This window comes from Rhodamnia argentea, chromosome 4 (genome assembly GCF_020921035.1).
Source record: "Rhodamnia argentea isolate NSW1041297 chromosome 4, ASM2092103v1, whole genome shotgun sequence".
Lineage (NCBI taxonomy): Eukaryota > Viridiplantae > Streptophyta > Magnoliopsida > Myrtales > Myrtaceae > Rhodamnia > Rhodamnia argentea.
Window position 1 is genome coordinate 15,723,263 of NC_063153.1, and position 20,611 is coordinate 15,743,873.

The window sequence follows — 20,611 nt, forward strand, 5'->3', positions numbered from 1 at the left end:
TTCTTCCCTTGCACTCTTCTTACTCTAGCCTATGGCCGAGCTAGCTAGGCGAGTCTCGACCTCGCTAGATTTGGACTGGTGAGCCTAGGCTCCGTGATGGTTGAAGCATGAAGAAGAGAGAAGGGAAAGAAAAAATTTAAAAAAAAGGAAAAATTAAAAAGGTATTAAAATATTATGTAGCCGAACCATCGACTTTCACATTAGTATCGGTTGGCCAAAATTGATCGGATGGATTCCAATATTTTCTCTTGTGTTATTGTCAGAAAAAAAAAATCAAAGAGATTTTAAGTTGTGGACCCATCATCCCACTAATGATGATATTAATAGTGAACTAATTTTGAGTGTCTACGTCCCACAAATTCGATGCTTTGCCTTCCCCGATTTATATATTCCCTCGCATTTGAATCTCCATTGACTCTTCACGCGACTTCCCATCAGCTTCGTTTCCACCATAACACCACTCAGCTTCGTCGCTCTCGCAGAATCCGATTCCCTCTCCCTCCCGCGCATTTCGCCTCCCGCTCGCCGCCCGGCCGGAGCTCCCCTCGCCCCCCCCTCCCCCTCTCCGGTGAACATGTCTTGCTTGACGGAGGCCGCTTGCCCCGCCGTCCGCCCAGTCACCATCTCCTACTCCGATATCAAGGTTCGATCGTACGCTCATTCCGTGACTGCTCGCGGGACTTCTTCTTTTTTTCTTTTCTGGTTTTTCTATAGGTTGAGCGTGATTTTGTTGTGTTGTGGTTTCGATTGTTGGAGCAGGACAGGGGCGCTGATCTGTCGCCGAAGATAGAGCAAGGATTTGGACCGAACGGCCTGGGGATCATATCGATTTCAGACGTATTGACGATCTTCTTCTTCCTCCCATTAGCTCGTATTTGACTTTTTACTTCAGGAGTTCCGAGTATGCGTGTGTGCATGTACTGGTGACATATCAACATGTCGCAGCTCACTCTAAATTTAGTGGCTTGATTCGGATGTTTAGGTTGCTATACTCTTTGAGGGATTGCTTTGATGCACTGTGTTTGTTCTAATAATCTAACGATATAGTCCACTAGCGTCCGCACAAGTTTGTTTGGAGCTTAGTGCTGTTGACCAATCGTTGTCAAATTATGGTTGTTCACACTAGGCAGCAACAAGTAATGCATGTGCATGTGCTATGCTCTCATATGTTGAATATGTATGCACAACTTCATGTGTCGTCACTGACATTATTTTTAGTTTGGACTTTGGAGGCCGTTGTGTGCGGTAGATTAGCTTGAACTGGCGAAGTATTACGCTGAAGCCACAGCCATATATGTTGCATCGGTGTTCTGTTATGCTTCATCTATTCCTTCTATAATATGTTGAGAACTTTCGTTAAGTTTCATTGCCGTGTTGGTGCAGGTTCCTGGATACCCATCATTGCGTCATAGTCTTCTGCATCTTTCGCCAAGGTATAAGTTTAGACAGGAATGTTTGTTCTTCATGATTGTGTTGTGTTTATGAGGGAAGACACTTGACGCCATAATTTATATCTCAGCTCAATGATTTTGTGCTCTAATCTATTATGCAAGATTGGCCAACCTTCCTGGGGAGACTAAGAAAGAACTTGAAGATCACAGTAGCAGGTAATGTGTGAGAATGCCTCCCAAGTACTATATGTCTTATAATTTATGCTTCTTCAATCAATGCCTGCTTCACTTCTATTACTGATTTCACTTTTCTAAAGAGCTTAGTTTGGTAGATAAGAACTGATGGCTAGATTCTGTACATTGTCTGACGGACGAGGTTCGAAGTTGAAAGTATTGCCTATTACTTACATTTTACCTGTAACTTCACTATTAAAAGACACAGATTGACAATTGCAAATGACATCCTCTAACCTTCTGAAGATTTCAAATAATTTTTGGAACTTTGTGGACTGTTCACGATGATAGCTTTTACTTGTAATATACTTTGTTCAGTGGTTTTTGTAGCATTTTTCTTGCACTGTAATAGACTTAAAGTTTTTGGGAATGCATTGTCCTAGTCGTTGAAAGAATATATTTCATTCAGGGATATGTTGATTTTAAGCCTTATGAGCATCTGTTACCAGAAGTATTTTTTAGTGATGCTGTAAATTTTGATGATTTGTTGGCTATAATGTGCTATAACGGTGTCTGTTTTTGCATTTGGCAAGAGATCTTAGTATGTCTTGCTAATAATTGATCAAGTGGATGATCAATATGTTGGTGAGAAAAAAATAGAAAACGAGTTTACGTAAAAGAACCTTTATACTTGGATTTTTGTGAGTTTGAACTTGCTTTTTACAACTTAACTTTCAACTACTTGGAATTTCACCTGTCTGCTTCTGAATGTTTTCCAAATATTTTATTGAAGTTGTCATAGTTGTTCAAAGCAGATGCAGCTTTTTCAAAGTACTCGCAAACACATGTACTTTCAGACTCGGTCATATCTTGTGCTTTATGAGAGTGTAAGATGATTTTATTGTGTGGTATTGCTGTCTACCGATTCAGTTTAATATGGTCTGTGAGTATATTGAAAATCAACATGACAGTGCTTGAGGCAAAATAAAATGCTTTGTTGCAGTAAATTTAATTAACTTGAACTTTTGATTGTAAAAGAACCATGGCATCAGCAAAAATGTTCTGCATTTTGGGACTGCTGGTTTTGGGATTGGCAATGACAGGAAGTGACTTGGTTTCCGGCAGTTCATCTAGCTGCAAGTTTCCAGCTATTGGTGGTTTACAGACAGAAAATGAGTCTTGAATCGCTAAAGCATTCTGTAATTAGTACAAGGACACTTAAGTGTTCTGTAATTAGTACAAGGACTTCAGTTCATAATTTCTGGTGCAAAAGAAAAGGAAAACAAAAATTAGGGGAAGTTTTTAGATGCTTGTTCTGTCTATAATGCCGGGTACAGGAATATGATTTCCTTCCTTTCTCCTGTCAAGGTTAACATCTTTTTACAGAACGGAGAGAGAGCTTCTCTTCCTGCAAAATTGATGATACCTTTTCTGTCTGTTCCTTTCTTCCTTTCTCCAGTCCAATTTTGAAACAATTGAAGTGTTGGTATTTTTTGTCTCCAGCATCTGGTGTGTCTTCTCCAGATTGTCCTGTGGCATGAATGTCGCGTATTATGCTCTATGGTCAACTTCTTCTATGAGTCCAATTAAATCATATTAGATAGTATCTTCTGATTTCCAGGTTGTTGAAACATCTTCATGTCAGACTGTTTTTCTATGCTTGACATTTCCTTAGGCTGAAAATTATGTACGTATTTTGTAGGTATAATTTTGGGTGGAGCCATGGGAAGGAGAAGCTTGAATCTGGGAAACCAGGTACCCCCTACTGGATAAGTTCTATTTTAGGGCTGTTTGTTTAGACTTAAACTAAAGCAAAGGTATTTTTTTACTTCCTTGCCAAAAATTAAAGTACTATTCGTACTTTTGAAAATTATGACAAAGTATTGTGATCTATGTGTCCACATGTATGTATTGTGAAAGTTTCAGGTGTTTCAAGCTAAGAAAAAAATCAAAATTGTGTCAGTGACAAGATTTAGATTAAGCAAAAATCAAAAGGTAAAAAGTCTACCTAGACAGGCCTGAATGTTGAGTTGGTGCAATTAGTAATTTAATGATGGGGCATTTGAATTGACCTTGGTATTTGACTAGGCATATTACTTTCTCCAAGGAAAGAGAAAGAAAATTAGCAACACTGTTGAAAGCTGCACTCTGGCTACTTGGGATCTTCAAGCCTCCAAGATTTTAGCTACTTTTAAGAAAGATAAATAACAAGAACAGTAGTAAATTGCTTTGTTGTGGTAGTAGGAGAATTTTCAGCAAAAAATGGATAATACAGGAATTGATACTTGAATGGGACTGCACTGAAGCCTAGTTGCTGCTTGGATATTTTCTTATGTACAGTCTCTACTATATGCTAATAGGTTGTAACGTTGTCAATATAAGATAGAGTTGTATAGTTCAAGTTGATGAATTGCAAATCTTATAGATAAGACTGGTTGCTCCGGTGCAGATTATGTAGTTTAGCTTAGGATATTGGGCTAATACCTTAGAAAATACAAGGGTTAGGGTTTGTTTGGATTGTCTTTCGTTTTTCACTTGTTGCTTAATATGAACCTTGCAGCTTATACTCTTTGATGTTTTTAAAATTCGAAAAGCTTATCAGGATGCGCAAATATTAACATTTTGAATCACGTGTATCTCCGTCATTATCCTCCAAATTTATATAATAGTTTAGATTTTAAAGGAAAGCAAAAAAAGTACTTTTGCTACGAACAGACCCAGCCTGGATGGTCAAGATTTGCATTGTGCACTGTAGACTTGTTTCATTTATACTTTGCAACATTCATCATCAATTAGTTAAATAATATGAAGCATTCTATGATTAAAAACAATCTATTATAAGAGTGTGGGACTTGCTGTGAAGTCACTGAAACAATTACCTATCGATTGAGTACCATATGTATCTCAGAAATTAAGTTGTTCTTTTTTACTCGATATGAAAGTTGGTCATAATGTATCAAGAAACCAGCTGACAACTTTCTTGCTAAAACGCAGACATGTTGAAAGGCTCCTTCTATGCAAATCCAATTCTGGATGTACCTACTACAGAGGAATCTTTGATTACGCGGTAAGGAAGTCATTAAACTATACGGTGTTCTAGCTAGCTCGATCCTAAGTTATTCATTTTAGCAAGTGCATGAGGATGATCTTTGGTTACTTGAAGGACATGATCTTCTTTCACCAGTTATTTGCAATAAGTTAAGATTTTTTTCATTTTACAGCTTCGGTCCTAAAACAACATTTCCTCAAGAATTATGGCAATGAATTGCAGGACTAGTAGATTAGACGTTGTCTTCTTCACTTATTTAGTGCTCTGTATTATCTCATGTATCATTTGTCAAGAGAAGTAGGGTGCACCTTCTTTAGGTTACTCTGGTGCTAAAATACGGATTTTGTAGTAACTTTACTAAAGCTTGGGCTTGCTTTGAAATCCTTGGGACAGATTTAAAAAGGTGGTTGGGAAGGGATATTTCAATGTCAAAGTATTAATAAATATCTAGCGGTCTTCTATATTAGGTTTATTTGTCTTACTTCAATTACATGAGTTGGCTGGAATTGCTGAAGTATTTCTAAATTAAATAGTCTATTTTCACCTTTAGAGAATGTATTTTAGTGTGATTATTGTTTGCGTTATGTTTTACCATAGGTATCCATCATATTGCGGATCAAATATTTGGCCTACCAGGGCACTACCAGAACTTGAACTAGGTATGCCTGCTCTCAATATCAGATCATCATGGCAAGAAATTAAAGCCAGTTATTAGATGCTTCGTCTGAAATTATATCTGTTACCTCTCCAGCAGATGGAGTTTACTGCTTTTTCTCAAGATCTATACAGTTGGAAGTGAAGCGTCAATTTTACATTGCTCGATTAGTTGCATGGCCAGTCCCAAGTGGAAACTCATCATTCCATAATATATTAGCCATACTCTGTGTCAGTAATCAGTTGCAGTAGGTACATTATATTGTTTTGTTGGCTGATTACTGATGCCCTCTTGCTACTCTGTAGCATTCAAAGCTCTTGCAAAGCTGATTCTTGACATTGGTTTGATGGTGGCTTATCACTGCGACCAATATGGTAAGTTCCTTAACCGTGAACTTGTCATTTTGGTGTTACTGTAGAAATTGAATTAAGAAATATGATCTGCGCTATTCTTGTCTTCATTGTTTTTGGTAGTTCTCTGAAAAGTCTCTGCACTGCCACTAATAAGACAATTGCCGATGGCACTCAGATGGATCACAGGGACAAAATAATTACCATCATATTGACTAGTCTGTGTTTTTGTCAGTCTGAGATAGCTATTATGAGCTCTATCAGGTATTGGAGACACACTGCTTAAAGTACTTCATGAAACAAAACTAAGATATTTCCTGGTCCAAAGGTCCAATTGAGAGCTAGTGAAAGTGATAGCTCCTTGAAGAAAGACTCTAAGCTTAAGTGAAAATTGGACGTCTGTTCTAATTTGCTGTCTTTAAATCATGATTTTCTTGAAGATACTATTTATGTGGATTATCAAATTTCTTGCCAAATGCTAAATCACTTTCATACCTCTGAAGGATTATACTTAAAAAGGGGTATCAATTGCTCCATGACTTATATGAATTAGTAACTACTCTAATTTTCACTTGTTCTTCTTTTCTTTTCTTTTTTGTTCTGAAATTTTCATTTGTTCACCCATATGTATGTTTGTGCTTGTAAGTTGAGAGCCTAACATCTGGATGGGGACTTGAACAGTTGCAAAAGGGATGAAAACGCAAAGTGATGAAGGCTTGGAGCAGACACTTTCTCGATCTCGCTGCCATAAAGGTCGCTTGCTGTATTATTTCCCAGCGAAAGACAGGTGACCATTATAACTCTAGTGTTCAATAGCTCCGTCAGCACGCAGTTCTCCAGATTTTTTTTAATACTGCGAGCCTGCATTTGTCTTTCATGTTTCTGAACACGTCTAGTAATAATTATTGTCCACTGCATGGAAGATGTTAGGGTCTATCACCTTATTTGTGTTAATAATTATTGTCCACTGCATGAAAGAGGTTAGGATCTATCACCTTATTTGTGTTGCTTTTGATATGGGTTATTCTTTTGTCAGCTGAAGACTCAATTAGATAGCTTAGATCATTATCATCTGTGTGAAAATAGGTCTTAACTTGTATACCCATGTAGTTATGACGCTCTCATACCTTTCAATAGTCATAATGTTCTTTTAGTTGTCTGCTGTAATGCATATGAAGAAGAATTTTATGTCATCCAATTGAAGAAAAACGGATGGATAAAGTGAACTTAAGGAGCCATGTCTTGCTCTTTCTCCTCCCTCATTCTTACGAGCCAATGACTTTATGAAGCGTTTTACATTGTCTTGGAAGGATATTCGCTGGTCAGAGAGTCTAATTGCTTGCTTCTGTAGGATCAAAAGAGCTACGGCTTGTATTTTTTTATTGTCAGTATCCACTGCACTTGCAGTTGCAGATATAGAATGACCTGATTTCGACCCTTCTTTGCAGTACAAGGAAACAAGATAATGATCCTATGTCATCTTGGTGTGGATGGCACACAGATCATGGTTCTCTAACAGGTAAATTATTTGTCGTCCATTGAATATGTCTCTCTAGGATGCACACGTAAATTGCCTCATGCATTTGTGCTCAACCTGGAATTGTGCCAAACTTGTATATCCATCTTGCAGTCTATGTAGAGGCACTTTACTCTGTTTATAATTCCTTCTGGAAATTATTGTCTTAGAATAGAATCATTTGATGCAAAAAAACTTCCTAAAGAAAACTTAATTGCTTCAAATTTCTACATAATTAGGGGAATATGTCTCAAAAATGTACTTTTGAAATCGGAGATAATTCTAATAGAGAATAGTAGGATCGACATTCCAAATGTACTTCCTGGTTCTGTAAACTTTGACATTTTATATATACAATGCTTATGAAAGTAATTCTGAAAGCATGAAAGGTCCTGCTCTGGAGTAGTGTGGTACTTACTAAAAGTTGGTCTGATTTAACCGATCCATGGATTTCTTGCTGAAATAGGTCGTTGGTTCTTGTTTTTGGTCAAAAATGGATGTTCAATGATGTGAATGGTGAGTAGACATCGATAAGGTGCTTTTTTTAATAAATGTATAAGTACCAGTAATTTTTCTGTCCAACCTGTGGGAATAATGAGAATCCAAACCCAAAAAATCTTTATGCACTGTATGAACCAGCCATATAAATCATCGATTGTAACTGTGCCTTCAACTTTCTTCATTCTGTTCATTGCCCCATCGTCTATTTTTGCTTGATATTCATTAGCAATCCTGTAATGACAGTCAGAAAAAAACCCACTTTTCATGGTGTCCCTAATTATCAAATGATTTACATCTGACGATACCCTTCTGTAGGCCTTACCTGTGCAATTTTTATGAGAGATGGAGTTGAAGTGCCTTGTCCCGACAGTGCTGCTGGCCTTTACATTAGAACACGAACCGAGCAAATTGTCAAAGTATATTTCCTTATCCTTGATGTTCTGTTAGGTTCCAATGTTGCTTCAAAATGCCAAATGTGCCATGTCATGGGTGCCACTTTATTAGTTATCATAAAGAAAATTAGATATCAGTAACTCATTTATGCCTATGCTTCCATTAAGATACCAAGAGCTATTTTTTCACAGGGGCATGAACCTTTTTTTCCAAACCAGGATCTGAATTTTGAAATAGAAAAATTTAGCGAGTGACTAAATGTCATTTAGTTTGATAGGAAACCCTTTGGATGGTCCCACATTAACACAAATAATGTTGCAATCTGCATGTTCATGAAATATAAATGACCAACTGAAGGCCACTTTTATCTTTCATTAAGGAACCCATAACAGACAACAATGTTGTGATCAGCAAGTTTGTGAAAGGAAAATGAATGACTGAGGGCAATTTATTTTGAATAAGCAGTTCAAAGATTTTCCTACTTCTTCCCTCAACATGCATAATGTCAACTATTGCAAGTCAAAATGATGTCTATTACGGTAAGATAATTAAAACTATATTGACCTTGAATAATAATCTGTAAAAATATTCAGTACAAGCTATCAAGAAATGGTCAAACCTTTCCTTTATACTGATTAAACTAGAGCTGTAACTGGTTTAAAAAAATTGCGTTTGCAAAAATGGAAAAAAAAAAAAAATCAGTCATATGGAGCGCAATGCGAAATAAACTTCTTGTTAGAAGTACTTTTGTAAAGATGTTGCATTTCGACTGTGAAGAATGAACTTGTACTGCTTTTGTTACTGTGATGGCAGTTGTCCCTATATCATACTGAGAGTGTCTTTTGGCTTTTCCATTATTTCAGGGAACTATCTTATTTTGGGCAATTCTCTTCTTTTTTGAATGCATTAGGTGGTTTATGAAGATGACGAGATAGCTTATCAAATTGGAGAAACCACTGAAATACTTTCTAGAGGTTATCTTTGTGCAACTCCACATTGTGTCCGGGTATATTCTACCTCTCTTTATCCTATGAACCTTGCAATTTTGGTACATGGATCTTAGCCTACTGTCTGTTTCACAAATTATCTGTTGTTTGAAGCAAGATAACATAGTTAGCTAAAATGTTCACTCTTCTATTTGCTGTACCCTGAACAGAAAGGGGCAAAAAGATATATGCGCTTGCATCTGTTCCAATTAGGCTGCGTTTGGGAACAGCATTCCCAAAGACCTTGAGCCTGATAGGCAAATGATGAGGCTTGGAAAAAAAAAATCGAAAGTTTTGGTTCCAAAGTCCCTTAGCCCAAGGCTGGTCTGAACTAGCTTTGGGCTTTAGCTTTTCCAGAATGCTAATACATTTTTTTTCTTCCAACTTTGCCCTTGCTAAACTTTCATAATTCGGGAAATGCCCTCACCTTGCGCGACGTCACCGGCGAAGAGCTTAGGCCGCCGTTGAGCAACCAGCAAGCCAGATCTAGCACCAGCGGGTAAAATTAGAGTTGAAATGAAACAGGCAGTCTTTCTTGTGAAACTTCTCGTGTTTTTCTTCAGACTTCAGATCCTTTATAATAGGCACAAAACACGTGCTGGTAATATATGCCCCCAATGATGATTTGTCATTCAAATTACTAGAGACACTTCCCATCATTGTGATTTGAGCTGATTATTATCTCTGGATGATATTAAAGCTCTTTATACCTTTTAGGGAGGCGTTGAACTTATTTTGGCGACTTCTATATTATTTTTGTTCTCTTATAGGTCCTTCCATACTTTTCATTTCATCATTTGCATCATGTGTGGTCTTGCTACCATAGAACTGCTCCAAGACAAAGCCAGACCTGTTGAGATGATGCTGATTCTTCTGCTTCTCTTTATCTTTCTGTATTTCTTGCTTTGGGTATGTGGCCTCGTTAAATTTTAGTCTGATCTTCGAAATACTTGACAGGCACCTAAGGGGGAAGCAGCTTTTGGAGTTGACAGATCTACTTTTGCACTATTTATGCAGCCGGACTGGTAAGTAAAACTTTGAAGATAAATATGCAATATGCTAATTGACCATGATGTCAATGATGCTTGTATTTTTGAACCACAAGATGGAAAAATCATTGCGAAAAGATCAAGTGGAATTAAATTATCAAATCAACCACATGTCAAGTCAGCACTTACCCGGAAAATTGACCGGATTCCGGCCAAAGTGCATTGATTGCATAAATTTGAAAGTTTAGAGCATTGAGTGGTAGAAATGAAAGTTTAGTGGCCAAATTGCAAATTCCACTCAAGTTCTGTGACAATCACTGAATTTATGCCTAGTATAATGTTATATGGAGTAAGCTTATGGTTGATGTATATTATTTTCTTGTAGGGATGAAAAGCTCAATTTTCCTGAAGAAGTGCACATTCACAAAGAGGTAATGATGCTTACAATGCTCACCAAGATTGTCAGCACTTCTTTTTAAAAGTTTTAGGAGTCGCCAAAAAAACAAAGGGCTATGGAATAAGCATGGAGATCCGATCACTGGACTAATAAATTTATTTAAGAAAGACTAAATAGTGGCTCCTTTTTCATGGCGTACTAAGACAGAAAGACAATATTAATACCTTTTACCCTATGACACACATACATCCTACGGTGTACATGACCTAACCCTCCTACAGCACACCTGACTCAACCTTGCAAATATCACTTATAGCATACTCCACTTAACATTCAGCTCTCTCTTGACAGATTCAATGGTCAATGCGTACAATTTACCCCATAAAAAGTTCACAAAGATTTGAAAGAGAAACTTTAAGTTGATTTTGCTTAGGGGGTTTGATGCTGCTAGGAGTGTGCAGTCCATGAGTGTCGATGAGAGGTTCATAAAGAATTCAGCCCATTGGGAGTCTTTTTTGTACTTCCCTGATGTTGCTTTTAGGAGGCAAGCATCTTTCTATGCTAAAGCTGCATTCCGAGAGGTTTTTCGATGCTAGTAGGTTCTTCTTAACTAATCTTCTCAAAAAGATTTTGAAAGGAGAAGGTAGTATTTTCTTAACATGCTGGGACTTACAGATTATTTAATGTCGAAATGGTATTCTTTGCTAAAATTGGCTTTTAACATATCTTCATAAACTTTATGAGCTAAAATTAGTCGAAATTTTGATAATGTTGCCGAAACATTTGTACGAGACTGAAAAAATGAGGTTAACTGAGGAGAAACTCTTGCTGCCGGTTTAGTGGCCAGCTGTAGAATTCATCCTACAGTACTCTGTTCGCTTAGTTGACCACCTTAGTCCAGAATTAAGTTAAAATGGGCTAGCGACGTGTAAGCCTGCCCTAACAAGGTTTCTGCTAAAGTGGAGATGCAGTTCTGGTGATCGCTTCAGTTAAAAGTTCTTAATCCTCTGTTAAGCTCACAATGCTCATTCACTATCAACAAAATGTTTACTTTGCTGAGATGTACTACGATTTCCTTATCTCAGCTATGATATTCAAAATGAAAACCTAGAAGCCTCTAATCTTGCCCAATTAATGTGATCTACTAAGCTTTTTAACGGGGCGAAACTTTGAATAACAAATCTCTGCCGTGTCCTAAAAAATGCCAAGTTCATCTGGCGGCCTTCCCATTAGAGCGTGAAATTACCGTGTTTTAGAAGACATTTTACAATGCGGTTATGGCGGAATCTACAATCTTTACCGGTATATAAGGGGTATTTTTAATGAGTCTCTGAGGAGATCTTGCTGGAAATCCTGCTCCTCTATTCCTCGCAACTTAGCATTTCTATATTGTTTTCCCAGTGGATAATAGCATTTTGGCGGCCTTTTTTTGTTGGAGCTTTCCGGCCAGGTGGATTGCATAGCCATGGGTTGTGTCTCACTTCAGAATTTTCCTGTGTTTCAGCTTCTCTCGTCCAGGAGTGCTCTCACTTTTGGAGAATACTCGGAGCTGCTTCTTGACAAGTATTATCACTCCAGGACGTAAGATCGTTCTTTGACTACGCTTGGTGAATAATTACTAATAAGTCTGATCTGAAATGCTTCGATGAAATACCGTGAAAGCACATTTAGCTGCCAATTTGGCTTAATTCGAATTCTGAATGCTGTTCTATAGGATTGGAGACTGTTCTTTTAGCCTTTCTTGAGGTCGATGGTACTCCTTGCAGAACACTAGAAAATGTGAATGTTATCACACACGATGACTCGTGAAAGCTGAAATACCAAGCCTCCGACGAAAAGCGAAACAAACAAACCCAATCATCTGATGTTGCCGAGGTATCGGAATGATATTGACTAAAGCTGACAAAAGGCAACCAAAGAGAGACGGCCCTAACTAGGATGAGATAGTTGTCAATTTGGTTGCAATCCTTTTCCTTGTCCAAAATGGTTAACCTAATGAGGACGGCCGTCAAAAGAAGATGTGGTATTCTCTAACAGGTGGATGATGATCCGGAACAAACGGGAAAATTATCAAAAAAGTCTTAAATTTATTGTAATTGTGCCAATTTAGTTTTAACTCTCTTTTTTGCCAATTGCATTCTAAACTTTTTGCATTTGCGTCTATTCATTTCATTTGGCCAATTTTGGCTAGAAATCACCGACGTGGCGTTGTTAGCTCTGACGCCACAATTTTTTATAATATTTTAATATTTATTGCTTTTTTTTCTCTTTCTTTATTGGCCCTTTCTTCTTCCTACAGTTGATCGCCAAGTTCCTACGATCAACTAGAGGCAAGGGTCGGTGAGGCAAACTTCGCCAGAGGAAGTAAAAAGGGCAGAAAAGTAGAAATCGAAAACTAAAAGAAAAAAATAAATAGAACTATTCAAAAAATATTAAAATATTATTAAAAATTTCCATGTTAACATTGCCATCGTCACGTCCGGCCAAAATTAGCCGGATGAACTGAAATGGCACAATTGTAGTAGGTTTAGGACTTTTTTTTTGGTAATTCTCCCAACAAACTCCACGGTATCTCAAAGAGCTTTGTCTAGTTTTCAGGCTAATCCAAAGTGAACTGACGGACGCTTGTGCCTTTCCACCTCCTCTCTTTGTCCATCCTGTGCCTTTCCATCGCGTGAAATCAGAGGGCATCTTTGAATGTAATTGTGAGCTCTTTCCATAAGGACAGTATGCACGCTGTCTCTTCCGTCACATGCTTCAGCTCCTCTTCCTCCACACATGACATGCTTCATTGTTATCGAGGAGGCAAACGCGTTCCTCGCTTCCTCAAATCGCTTGAAGCCAACCCACATTTCCTCTTGACGACCGACCCCCAAACTCTTTTCGTCCTTTCAACTTCTCGACCAAACATCGATCTGTCTCTCGTGCCCACCCCCACACATGGGACTGATCTTGATCAGGCGAATGCCCAAGCCGGTGAAAAGCACATACGGAAAAGCCGACAGACCATTCCGTTTGGTTAAGGTCGCGTCACCGAACTGAATTCATCTACCTAAGTTCGTTTTTCGGACGTAATCGGCTCGTTCAGATCTAGTTATCATGTGCCAACATGTCTGTTCACACCACCTCTCGATACTCATTTCTCCATGTACTTTTTCTTTTCTTTTCTTTTGCTGATGCCGTGCACCATGTAAGTCATTCGATCAATCTTTCATCGTATCAAAATCTGTCGAGTCAGCAAATTGGTGAAGGGTCAAAAGACAGAACTTAATTGTACAGGTTTCGCAAAAGTCAGGCGACGACCGAAGGAGAGGTTGAGAATTCTCAGTGGTGAGAATAGGATTGGATTTATTCCGGACGCAACTTTCCCAGTGAGAGAGACAGAGCAGAAGCCAAATACGGTTTGGCTAATGTATGTGCAGTTTGACTCGAGAAAAAGCAAGGCCGACATGGTAGTTGCACTTACAAGTTACATCAGGGCAGCGCGGCATGGATAAGGTGGGTCCCCCGCTTCTCGATGCTCTTTTTGTCTTCTGCATCGGCTCCGTTCGAACCAAACTGGCACGGCAGAGTAAAAATAAAATTAAAAATAAAAATCTCAGGTGAGATTTTTATAAATATTAATATTATTTATAAAAATAATAAATTAAAAAATATTTTCATTATTAGATATAAATTATTTTATATGATTTTTTTATTAATTAATTATTTCAAGCAAAACGATTGATTTATTTTTATGAATGATTTATTAAGTGTAGACGGCACTTTACTTTATTGTTTGGTACCTCACGATATTTTACGGTTCAAATTGGGAACCGCTTGCTCCGATTCCCGGTTTGATTTTTATGGAACCAATTATGGTCGGTTTGGTTCCCGGTTCTACGGGAAACCGGATTGTTCGGACCGAACCAACTAATATTTTAACAAAAAAAATCTTAAAAATAAACCTAAAGCTAAGATGTTTAGGATATTGTTTAGCGACAATGCGATGCAATTAACGAGAAGGAGTCCGATAAATGTATCGTTAAAGAGAAAAATTTAATGGCAAATCACAAAAAAGAAAGAATGCAACCGATCCGGTTCCCGATACTAGGGTGGGATTTGACCAAAATCGAAAATCGATCGCCCCTAACAGTAACTAATAACTATGCAGCTAGGCTTACGTCATCACTTCTCTCACTCCTCCAGCCGACTCTCGGGGACGTAGGTTTCGTTTCAATAGCAACGCGGCACAAGTGGACCCCACAGCGGGAGTTCGTTCCAACCGCCCATGGAAGCGCTCCCTTTTGCATGGTGGGTAGGGGCGGCGCTTCAGCCTCACGTGTTCTTTGTCCTTTTTTTTTTTTTGTTTTTGTTCGTTCCAACCGCCTTTGAACGGGCTCCCTTGGATTTCATTTTAGCCCTCTTGAGAAAATTGCGAACGGAGAAGGAAAAAAAATCCTCATCTGAGAACGAATTTCTCCTCCTCTCGCTGTGACCTGAGAGTCATTACCCTCGGAGGTGATCGCCGGACATCTCCGAGCTCGAGCTTGAGCCCGAGCCTAATGTATCGCCCGAACCCATCCACGACACGAAAGTTACAAAAGGAAACTGCTCAAATCCGTCCGTTTGCTCTAAGGCTGCTTGTTTGACGTTCGTCGCCTACGTCCAAGAGTGACTCAAAGGAGCTAACTTTTGTGGCACTAGTGCTTTTTTTTTTTTTTGGAAACTGCTAATAGTTTTGCTTTATCTATTTTGAAATTGGTATATCCTGACAGTCGAACTCGGTTCAATATTTGCTTACGATATGCGGGTTCATTTGTTACTTCGGGCCAAAATTTGATTGTTACGTCGCGCGCATGAGCATGTGCATGCACTTTCCTTTTACATTCTAAGATTGCTTTCAATTTAGTTGCTCTTTGATGACCCGATGTTCCCACTTATTTTGACTTTTTGAGAAATTAAGAGTATGCATGGCAATGCTTATGCTCCGGTTAGAAGTTAATTTCTTTACTTAATATTTTTTACTTTTTCAAATGGCTCCAAAATTATTCCTAGACTAAAAAAAAAACTCTAAAAATAACAAAATAAAAAATAAAATCGCTCAATCAAACGAATTTTTCTTTAAAAATTACGTTATCTAATGAATTTATATTCGAGAACCACTTATGAAATAAAAATTTTACGTCAGAAGCATTGACCTGCGCGGTCAACAAGATTGCCTTATTTTTGTAAAGCGCTTCTAGAAATTGCCCTGACAAGAATTAGTGGAAGCCGTATTTCAGTGGGATCGGATTAACCCCCAAAAGAAAAGAAAAAGATAATATATTCGTTTATTTATTCTGGTGATTTTCATGTGTGGTGTGTGGAGTCAACCTTTCTTTTATCGTACCGTCCAAAAAAAAAACTATTTATTACGAATTGCGGCCCCTAAAAAATATATAAAAAGAATTGTTTTCTTGAGAATTCTCACGATCGATTGCACGCGATCCGAAACTGACTTTATAATTTTTGTGGGCCGCCAAATTCAACATCTAGAAGGGAAGAGCGCGAATTAAATTAAAATACCTCCATAAATAAATAAACAAAAAAAAACGTGCGTAAATATAATGAGGACAAAGAATTCCACGTGGCGACATCGAGTGGTGGGCCCCCGGCATTCGGGAGTTCATACTCATCCTCATCCCAATCATCTCCTCCCCACACGGCTTCTCCACGTTCTGACACCAAGAGTCCCTTTCGCCGTTCCAACGGTGGGGCCCCCCGCTCGTTCTTTGACTCGAATGCTCTTTGACGGATTTGCCCCCTCCATTGGTCCTCCCCTAAATTACCTTTGTGATACAAAATTTGAATTTTGATTTGATTATCCAAGGCTCTAGTCAAAGATGAGAGCTACCCAACTCACGTGCCTCGATGGAGATTTTCCCAAGCACACTAGCCAGTTGTGCGCCGCGGGATTTGTGCGTGCAATTTCGGCTCGACGATTCATTTCGCCTTTTTGATCGATAATAGGCAAAAGTCGAGCGATCCTCCCCCCATTTTTTAAATCATTATGGAACGTTGAAGATATGCTCGGCTTATTTAATTAAGGGACGATCTGCTTTCACGGTATTGTCTCATCACATTTCGACGAACTCCTCGAACCGCTCCGATCTTCTCGGTATCTTTCACAAAGGGGATTGAGCCGTTCGCCATGAAATGCATCTTTGGCACAATCTTTGTTCAGGTTAAATCGTGTGTATCTCGCGCATATCCTTTGTTCGGCCACGAAAATCTTTAGTAATTCTTCATTCTCTTAAGTGGTGATATTTAGGAAAATTTTCGATTAAGGGCCGGAAGTGTTCTCGTTTTCTCAAATAAGGGCATGAAGTGAACCTTACTTCAAATAAAGACCTGAAGTGCTTAAATTATTTCAAAAAATGGCCTAAATGAAGTGTTTTTTCGTTTTTTACTTTTTAAAAGTTTTTCTCTTTTTTTTGCCTTTTGCCATTTCTTTTCATTTTTCTTTATCCTTTTTTTTTTCCCTTTTCATTTTTCTCCCCTCCCCTCCCCAGGCCATCGCGGTAGACACTCTTCATGAACTCATCGAAAGTCCTTGGAATGCTCCAGGCCAGCCACATCGCCTCTCCACCTCGTCGCTCCCGTCATTCTCCTCGCCTCCAATGTTCCCGCGCAATCCACGACGGAACTCCAATCTCCACCAATGGCGCTTCGGAGAGTGCGGGGACGACAAAGCGCGAAGCACGACGCAAATGAAAACCGCAGTGGACTGTGCCAAGAGACAGCCAGCCGCAGCGACCATTGGAGCTGGAGCGAATTACTTTGAGGGAGGACGATGGAAGGCGACACCGGGGAGAGAGACTCCATGACCAAAGCCGTGATCAAAGACTCCCGGCCAGTTCGGCTAATAATGGGGAGTGAAATGAACAGAACGAAAGCCGTAATTCTCGGCCCCGAAAACTCTGCAAGTAATTAAAGAGCAGAAGAAGAAGAAAAGACAGAGAAGTTTGTATTGGTGAATCCCTTAAATGAATCTCTCTTCCTTTCATTTTGGCTTTCGAATCCAGAAGGGGCAGTTTGGCTTGTGAACTCGTCGCCTCTTCAGGCCATCACCGGCCTTAGGCGAGGGTTGCCCTCTGCCTGGGCCAACGACAGGCTACCCTGACCTGGGCGGGCGAGGGCTACTATAGCCCGATGCTAGCCCAAGGAAGGCAGCCGCCGGCAATGGCCTGGGAAGGGAAGGGGAGGGGAGGAGAGGAGGGCGAGAAAAAGGAAAAGAAAAAATGGAAAGAAATAGCAAAAAGAAAAACATAAAAAGAGAAAAAAAAATAAAAGTAAATGATAGAAATACCTTTAAGCTTTTGTGAAATAATGTAAAATACTTCTAAACAAAATATTTTAAATCTTTATTTAAGAAAATAAGGAAAAAGTAAATGATGAAAATGTCTTTCGATTGAGCCTTTTTTTTAAATAATTTAAGCACTTCAAGTTTTTATTTGAAATAAAATCCACTTTAAATCCTTATTTAAGAAAATAAAGGCATTTTAAGCCCTTAATCAAAATTTTCCCTAATATTTATAAAATTGCCCTAGGGCGTGAAGCCAAATGACCCAGCACCCCGAAAAAAAAAAGGAAAGTATGATTAGGGATGCCAAAATTGGGTAGGGACAATTCGGTCAATATGAAAAACACCGGACGGGTTTTTCCACGAAATTACCTGCAAAAACTCCAAAAAACAGGGGACAAGCCGTGTCTCCTTGGCCCCATCGACACCCTATAAAACTCCGCAAGCCTCGCTTCTCTCAATCTCGTCGTGGTCTTCAAAGCGCGCCGGCGAGAGAGGGGAAGAGGAGAAAGAATGATCGATCAATACATCTTCTCGGTGGCCAAACAGCAGCCGAGGAAGCCCCGGAAGACGGGATTCAGGAAGCGGTGCCTCCAGATGGCGAAGCAGCAGAAGACGCGCGTCTACATCTTCTACCGCTGCACTCACATGCTCCTCTGTTGGCGCGACCACTCCGTCTCCGATTGACCCGATTCGACCCGCACGAGTCACGTCGGGATATGTTTCCGAGAACGATATGGGGAGGGAAGAAAAAGGGCGTCCAATTCAGGGCTCCGATTGTAGATTTACCCTCGCCCATCACGGAAGACAGTTGTTTTTCCCAAGACCCCGCCTCCATGTCTTGAACAGAGAGAGACAGAGGCTCTTGTCTGGTCGAATTGGCGCCAAGTCGACGAGGAACTTGTCGCGGAACAGACGATCGTCCGATTCTTAGACTCGGGTTCGTCTTCGTTTTACCGGGAAGACAGGACCACGAGCTCGTCTAGGTTGAGTTACAGGCCCCAAGAAAAATGGCGTCTTGGAGGTTATCGTATGACGAGAAACAGAGCACCCCAAGATCCGCAACAGTCACACTACTCCTTGCCGCCGGAAAAGCAGAGTTCTTGATGTAAATACGTGAAATTATATGAATATCGATCGCGTTTCTCTGCGTCAATTGATGGTTTTTGTCTTTTGCCCAGACGGGACTTGTTGATGATTGGAGGATAAATCACTTGGTTTAGCTTCGAGAAATTTGAACGAATCAAATCTCGAACAGGTGTAATCAAGCCGAGTTGAGCCAACATGGAGCCTAGCCCAAACTCCGAGAAAGAAAGAGATCCTTGTCAAGCAATCAAATAACGATAATATTAAAAAAGGAATTCGTGATAGAGCATGCTTAACGAGTATTGTACTCGTTAATGTTTTTGCTTTCAAGTGGCATTGCAAGATTTAAGTGTTAATTAACCATGGGAGGTCATGGTACTGACAAATAACTAAACAAATTTGTTCAAGACTTCACTTAATTCAAGGACCGAGCCAATCGACATAACTATTCAAGGATCACCGGAGGATTTTATTGATGAGTACCTGGAAGTGTACTTGTTAAGTGTCCATATAAAGAAAATTTATGGTTTTCAATGCATTATTTCTCTCGTGCCGTGTATAATTAGAAATCAAAACATTTTTTACTATTTTTTTAAACATGGTTAGTGAGTGCCATAAAGACATTTGTTAACTGATCTTACTGTGCAAAAGTCAGCTTACTTTGCCTATGGGAACTATTTCAATTTCCTTTGCTCTTGTTAGGTCATGTTGTGGATTATGTGGATGTGTCGAAGTTGTATTATCAGGTTGCATGTGATGGTCTGATCGTGTAAAGTCAGATAGTATAGAATAAGATTGGATTTCAATTAAAATTATCATCTTCTTCTTATGTTTTGTTCTTTCTTTCATAACCAACCGACTGTGAAGTTAGATATGCACATGTGATTGTCATGTATAATCACAACTTTGGAAATTGTATTATTTCAAATTAAGTATGCTTAGCAAGTATTTTTTAACACTATTAGATGCGAACTTATTAGAAATGAACAGTGTCATGAGTAGATCCTTTGTTTTTTGTGCATAATTCAAAATGGTGTTTGTACTTTTCTTTGGTTCAAGAATGTCCACGTCCTTTTTTAAATGGTTCATCATCGGTAACTCTGCCAATCTGATCGGCCAAACTGCTAATTTGGACACTAGAAAACATGTCTTTAATAATAATTCACTTAAATATCTCATGAAGCTAGCCCCATGTTAGCGACATAAAAAGTTAAAAAAGACGAGAGAGAACCTTGGCAATTAGCACCGAGGTTGGTGTTCTCCTTGGGGGCTCGTCGTCCCTCGAAGCATGCAACCATGTCGCTGCGATTGTTCGAACAATGGTCCTCGCTACCTAGATTTGAAAATCGAAATATCAAGGTGTAACGAGTAAATCCAAAGTTCACGAGACGATCGTGACCACTCCGCTGCGGCCCCCGGTCGCTTGAGCCTGAGGCTCGAAGGTCAACCTCGGGGTGGTAATTCCTTTTTTCAGAGCTCAGAGAGAGAGAGAGAGAGAGAGATATTTTCCGGAGAGGGCCAAGGTTGGGCCAACCCAGGCCAAGTTGGATTGAAACGCAAGGGCCTAATCCGAACACTCGTTTTCCCGAAACTTGTGGTTAAGAATCCTTGGGGAAGCGAAGCTGAACCAGCTCAGGAGCACCTCCACCCAAAGCAAACTCCAGGTGAGGAAAATTGGTTAGCTGGAAAGGGACATAATTAGAGATCGAATTGAATTCTGTAAAAGTGATGTCGGGAAATTTTCGAATCCGAAAGCTGTAATCACCAGATCTAGGACAAAACATGCGTTTAGGACTGCAG

The 20,611-nt window shown here is 39.3% G+C and overlaps 1 protein-coding gene across 2 annotated transcripts; it reads left to right on the plus strand.

Moving 5' to 3' along the window:
• Positions 1-379: 379 nt before the first annotated feature.
• LOC115757004 lies at positions 380-12,117 on the plus strand. 2 transcript variants are annotated; one of them, XM_030697055.2, is made up of 15 exons: positions 380-643; positions 760-837; positions 1,384-1,433; positions 1,554-1,607; positions 3,268-3,320; positions 4,560-4,632; positions 5,212-5,273; positions 5,575-5,643; positions 6,301-6,406; positions 7,068-7,138; positions 7,952-8,052; positions 8,940-9,035; positions 9,973-10,040; positions 10,390-10,435; positions 11,803-12,117. In XM_030697055.2, exons 1-15 carry the CDS (start codon positions 575-577, stop codon positions 11,959-11,961), a joined length of 1,155 nt encoding a protein of 384 aa, XP_030552915.1. In that variant the 5' UTR covers positions 380-574; the 3' UTR covers positions 11,962-12,117. The 2 variants fall into 2 exon arrangements, with proteins under 2 accessions (XP_030552915.1, XP_030552916.1); XM_030697056.2 differs by having other exon boundaries at positions 384-643; positions 11,906-12,117.
• The last annotated feature ends 8,494 nt before the right edge of the window (positions 12,118-20,611 follow it).

Coding starts and splice junctions, on each gene's coding strand:
- LOC115757004 (XM_030697055.2), top strand. CDS start 575: ATGTCTTGCTTGACGGAGGCCGCTTGCCCCGCCGTCCGCCCAGTCACC. Junction 838..1,383: donor GGATCATATCGATTTCAGAC/GTATTGACGATC, acceptor GTGTTGGTGCAG/GTTCCTGGATACCCATCATT. Junction 3,321..4,559: donor GCTTGAATCTGGGAAACCAG/GTACCCCCTACT, acceptor GCTAAAACGCAG/ACATGTTGAAAGGCTCCTTC.